The 5,982-nt window shown below is 44.8% G+C and overlaps 1 protein-coding gene across 1 annotated transcript; it reads left to right on the top strand.

The window, feature by feature from the left end:
* Positions 1–2,435: 2,435 nt before the first annotated feature.
* Positions 2,436–3,383, top strand: LOC110013390. The gene is made up of 2 exons (XM_020699573.2): positions 2,436–2,584; positions 2,668–3,383. The coding sequence occupies exon 2, from the start codon at positions 2,673–2,675 to the stop codon at positions 3,282–3,284; it is 612 nt and encodes a 203-aa protein (XP_020555232.1). The 5' UTR covers positions 2,436–2,584; positions 2,668–2,672; the 3' UTR covers positions 3,285–3,383.
* Positions 3,384–5,982: the final 2,599 nt, after the last annotated feature.

The raw sequence follows: 5,982 nt of genomic DNA, 5'->3' as shown, positions 1-5,982 counted from the left end.
TTTATAGAAAGCCTCACTAAAATCAACCAGTCCAAAGCTTGTAAGGTATAGAGGACAAGGTGCTAACATTTTTAGAACCAGCTGGTTTTGACCTGAGGACTAAAGAGGGCACACACACACACACACACACACACACACCCACACCCACCCACACACGCACGCACGCACACACACACACTCAGCTTCAGCCTGACATGGTGTCACTGATAAAATCCAAACACCAGCTTCAAGTGTTTCTTCAGTAGCTGTATTTTTTCGATAACAAGTTTTTTCTTGTTCTAAAAAAAGGCCAGCAGCTTTGTTGTTACATTTGAAATGCAAAACAATTTCTGTACTCTTTCTTGTTCTGTTTCTAAATGATTTAGAATAAATAACGTGAATTTCATATTTTGAGTTTGTCAGATAAATGCATCTAGACAATAAAGAAAAACACAATAAGAAACCACAACAAGTGAGTTTCTTGTGCAAAAGGGGGAAAAAAAACAAGTGTGATTGGGTCTTCTAGCACCCTTCTCTTTCTCAAAGGACTGCTCCTTTTTCTGTCCTTTTGTTGAAAATAGAAGTAGGAGGTTACAATTTCCAAGCAGAAAACCACCTAAAACGTTCAGTAGAGTTGTCTTATAATGAACCATTTGGGAGGGTTTCCAGTTTAAACAGCATTCTTTCCTAACAGCTAAGGACAGTGTGTCGTAAAACCCCCTCATCCTAGCTGGGGGGTTGAAGCAGGCAACAAAACACAGAACTGTTACAAAAAAGGTTAAAAAAAAAGGTTCAGAATGCTTTAGTTTAGCTCTGGTGGTAACCCTTGTGCTATCCTAGGTACTTTAACATTGGGAGTTGGGTCATCTAGACCCACTAGACAGTGCTCTGAACCTTTTTTCTTCAATGATTTGTGATCTTCACTGGTGTCCATGGATGACATGAAATCTTTCCACCTTTGTCATGGTAGGGAGAACACGTCAATGTAAGGGTGGGGTCATAGGATAGCACAAGGGTTTTAAAGGGTTAACAGCCTCCAGCTGAGGAGCTGCAAGAAGCTAGGCTGTTTACCTGCATGACCGGCATGCCATGCCTACTTTCCTTTGGATTATATTGGTTGATATTCTCAGAAAATTATACACACATCCAAACTGCTATGAAATTCAAAAAGTTCCTTTTCATTTCAAGTAAAAACAATTCTCAATCAATTATTGAAGATTATTTTTAACTTTTAATACTTGATCAATTTTTGCTATGAAGATTTTCTGAAACAGTGTTATGTCTATTTTACTGATATAGTATTGTTTTTTATTACATACATGATATTTCTAATGAATATAATCTGCATATATTTTAGATAACTGATCTGCATTGCCATTTTGATTTCCTGAATAATTATGTCGATTTTTTTACATGATAATTAATTCATTCATGTCATTTGCTTTATTGATACCTAAGGATTCTTAATTCTGTCTGATAAAAGTTATGAACCGGATAATGATCAATCATGTAATAAAATGGTTACGGTAGAACAGGGGTGGGATTATATAAGTTTGTTTCCTTCCACTCCCTTTCAAGCAATATTTAATTTTATGTCTAATTATTCTCAGTTTGATACATCATTGTATGAATGTATAACTGATGATTGTATTGTTGTGTATTCTTATTTGATTGCTTGAAATAAACCATTTCAAATCAAATCAAATCAAAAATTTGCAGTTGGGTAGGAACTTCCAAAAAACAACATTTGTTCTGCTCAAAACCAACATTTCCTTTTTTTCAATAAGCTGAAGACATGCTCTTTTGGAAAAAAAGAATTTAAACAAACTCGTGGTTTCTCTTAGACTTTTGTGGACTTTTAAACAGATCACAGCAGAGGACAAACTTGATTTGCAGGTTCACTTTGTTGATTTACCGTTGGACTCAGCCAGCGCTTATAAAAACCTGAACTCTATAAAACTGTTTGATGAAACATTTTTTAAAAGCTGCTCCATGTTAAACCTAACCGTTACACATTTATACATCTCTATGTCTGCCTCCTGACATCTGAGCCACACAACACCCCTGACCAGAACACACAAACAACTGTCAACATCAATTATGGACTGGATTCTCACACACACACAACAGTAACACAAGGACTGAATCGCCACTTACACCACCTGCACAATTTTTCACTGTAAATACTCGTTAATACCTGCCACTACTATTCTACATTCTACAATGTACATTTGTATGGATGTGGCTTTAGTACTCTGGATGAATCCAAACTGCATTTCATTGCTGTGTACTTGAGACATGTGGAACGACAAAAAAGTTGAATTCTATTCTGTTCTATTCTATTCTATTCAAATGGCTTTAAAATTCATTCATTCGTAAACTCAAAGATGAGGTTTTGGTTGAGTTAAAACCCTGCATCACTTCCTCCGTCATCACAGCTGGGAGGACTTTTCTTCCGTCACAGTCAGATAGTTGGAGAGCTGCTTCCTCTTTTTCAAAAAGCACCTCAGTGCCTCTACGTGTTCTCAGAAAGAAAAGCTGCAGGAACCTGAGAGTAGGAAAGTCTCAGAGGTTGAAAACTTGCTCTGCTGCGTAAAACTATCAGGTGAGTGTTAGCTTCAAACTAAAAGCATCTGAGTGGGGATTAAACTCCTTTTTTAATGATCTTGTTTCTTTTGGGGAGTTTAGAGGAGATGCACCTGTTGCTGCCTTTCAGCCTGGGGTTCATCCTGGGGACATCTGCTCTGAAAGTCCTGGACTCAAAAGCAGAGCTGCAGGACAGCCACTTTGGACGGCCCCCTCCTCGCCATGGCCTCAAGCTGCTAGTGTGGTACGTTCAGGCTTGCCTGGACAACAACATGAAGGCACTGTGTGACCCCATGCAAGGAGAATATGGATTTCACGTTTTTCACAACTCGGGCAAAAAACCTTTACTCCCAGTGATTCAGGCCAAAACGCCGTACAGATATTACACTCTTGGAAATCTCAACTATGGCCATGCTGAGGAGCTACCCTACGAAGTCAGGAAGTACTATAACCACAGCGACCCTGAAAGCAACAAGGACAGACTGTTGGTGAAACACAACAGCAACAACAGACGCATTTATGAGCTCTACGCTTCTGCACATTATGAATCCACAGAAACCTACAGGATTGGCCCAAATCTGGTCGCTGCTCTTCGCCAAAGAGGAAAAACTCTAGAGGGGAAAATGATTTGTTTTTTCTCTGATGGAAAATCGCCTTCAAATGGCTGTAAGGATGAGGAGGATCCCAGACGGAAAGTAGAAAAAGAAGTCTTGATTTGAGGAGGTTAGGGTGAGTGTGTGTGTGTTTCTGCATGTGTGTGTGCGTGTGTGTTTGTGCATGTGTGTGTGTGTGTGTTTTTGTGCATGTGTGTGCGTGTGTGTTTTTGTGCATGTGTGTGCGTGTGCGTGCATGCGTGTGAGTGTGTGTTTGTGCATGTGTGTGTGTGTGCGTGCATGCGTGTGAGTGTGTGTTTGTGCATGTGTGTGTGTGTGCGTGCGTGCCTGCGTGCGAGTGTGTGTATGTGCGTGTGTGCGAGCATGTCTGTGTGTGTAGGTGTGTGTGTGTAGGTGTGTGAGTGTGTTTGCGCATTTGCTTAGGTGCGTGTGGGTGTGTGTGTTTGTGTGTGTGTGAGTGTGTTTGTAAATGTGTTTAGGCGTGGGAGTGTGTGAGTGTAGGTGTGTGTGGGTGTTTTTGCATGTGTGTAGGTGTGTGGGTGTGTGTGTGGGTGTGTGTGTGCGTGTGTGGGTGCGTGTGGGTGTGGGTGTGTGTGTGTGTGTGGGTGGGTGTGTGTGTGTGTGTGTGTGTGTGTGTGTGTGTGTGCCCTCTTTAGTCCTCAGGTCAAAACCAGCTGGTTCTAAAAATGTTAGCACCTTATCCTCTATACCTTACAAGCTTTGGACTGGTTGATTTTAGTGAGGCTTTCTATAAAACCTGTTTTTCTTTGGTACAATGGTCTAGTTTGAGTCTTTTTGAGGCGTGGAGGACCTTCTGCTTCTGTTTTCTTTTTCTTTTTTTTTTTTCTTTTTTAACTTGTCCTGTCCAACAGCTAGGCAAACAGATGAGAGCTGAGGGCCTCTTGTGTTGGACATATTTTTTTTTAACAAGAGGGGTTATTCATCTTCAGACAAACCAAAGGTATGTCTGAATAAACCCCTTTTGTAATTGAGGCCAAACTTTATTAATTTCAATCATGTTTGAAAATCTTTGGTGTTGGACCGGACGGAAAAGGAAAGAGGGGAAGAAGAGAGAGGGACGTTAAAGAGAGGGGGGGGTAGGAGGGTGATAATAGGAGGGGAAGGGGGGTAAGACCATGAAGCAGCATAGAGCAGACAGGCTTACTGGTTGTTTATCGTTACGGTACGGTTCAAATGTAGTACAAAAAGGGCGGGGCCTGTTCACACACACTCAAATATTATCAACACACCTGCTAGCCGCAAAAATGTCCACATGTCAACATGCACACAAAACAGTGTTCACGAACGCATACCTATGCCTTTAAACCAACTAGTGTGAAATCTTTCATTCATTCAATCATGCAAACTATTAGTGCAAAGGTGAGCTAACACCTGTGCTCAGGTGAGTGTTTATGTTCTTCTAAAATGGATGGTGGAATGTGAAAAGAAGGAGGAGGAACGCCCAGCCACCCCCACACCCATACCCCCGCCGCAGCAGCAGCCGGAATTCCCCCAACGCCACACGGGAACAGGCAGGGAACAACCGCCCCCCAGGCGACCAAGACCGCCACCCAGGCCACGGCCAGCAGGACCGCCGCGAGGCCCCCAGAGCCAGAGAGCAGGGAGGCGCAGAGGGAAAGAGAGCGCCGCCCCAGCCCAGCCAGGAAAGCAGCCCCCCGCCGCGCCGGAAGAGCCCAACGCAGGGCCCCACCGGAGAGGGACGCCCACAGCCCCAGACGAGCACCCCACCACCACCCAGGAGTTCCGGGCATCCCCCCGCCCCGACCCCAGGTACGAGCCAGGACCCCCCAAGGGAGACCCGCTCCGCACTCCAGGCAGCCACCCACCCGGCCCACGGTTGGTCCAGGTAGGAGCAAGGCAGGGGCCCGCCGCCCCCGCCCAGGAGGGGGGAACCCCGGGGAAAAAAGGGCGGCCCACAAGGGGTGTTATAAATATGGCCCGACCAGGCTCGGCCATGTTGGAAGTTTGGCGGGGCCCAGCGCCCAGGGGCAAGGACCAGGACCCACCCCCCAGGGACACGAACACCCCCGGCTCAGGTGTAATATGAACCCCCCCACCGCGCGGAGAGAGCACCGCCGGGCCCAGGGAGCCGGCACCCAAGGGACACGGCCGCCATCGCCAAGGGGCCCACACCCCCCACCAGGGAAGGGGTAGGGGACAGATGGACCCAGGTCCCACCTTCCTTGTAAAATGTGTGTGCGTGTATGGGTGCTTGAGAGGGTGTTTGTGTGCATGTGTGTGTGTTTATGTTTGAATGTATATATTGAAGGGGGAGGGGTGTGTGTGCTAAGGGGGGTGCAGTTAAAATTGGCGAGTAGGGCACTAAGGGGACATCTCCTGATTACTCACAGTGATGTCCTGCTTCTGTTTTCACAGTAACTGTGTTTGTTCACAGTGAGGACTAACTTTTTGTCCAGGGAATTTCTCTAACAGCTCTCGTTAAGGTCATGCCCCATGAGTGTCTCAGTGTTTTCAGTTTTTCCATTATTTTCAATGTGTTTTAATAAAGATTCTCATCTAATTGCTCATTTACTGATCAGTATTTCTTTCATTAATAAAAGTATCATCAGAGTTCTCCAGTCTCACTAACGGAGCTTCAGACGTCCATCCATTCATTCTCTAAATCCCTTTAACCCTTGTGCCATCCTATGACCCCATTGACGTGTTCTCCCTACCATGACAAAGGTGGATAAAGGTGGAAAGATTTCATGTCATCCATGGACACCAGTGAAGATCACAAATCATTGAAGAAAAAAGGTTCAGAGCACTGTCTAGTGGGTCT

Source organism: Oryzias latipes, chromosome 16 (assembly GCF_002234675.1).
Source record: "Oryzias latipes chromosome 16, ASM223467v1".
Lineage (NCBI taxonomy): Eukaryota > Metazoa > Chordata > Actinopteri > Beloniformes > Adrianichthyidae > Oryzias > Oryzias latipes.
The sequence above is the reverse complement of the archived record's forward strand: the minus strand, read 5'-3'. Positions and strand labels throughout refer to the sequence as shown.

Excerpts from the sequence above, each read along its gene's own strand:
- LOC110013390 (XM_020699573.2), top strand. The coding sequence starts at position 2,673 with ATGCACCTGTTGCTGCCTTTCAGCCTGGGGTTCATCCTGGGGACATCT.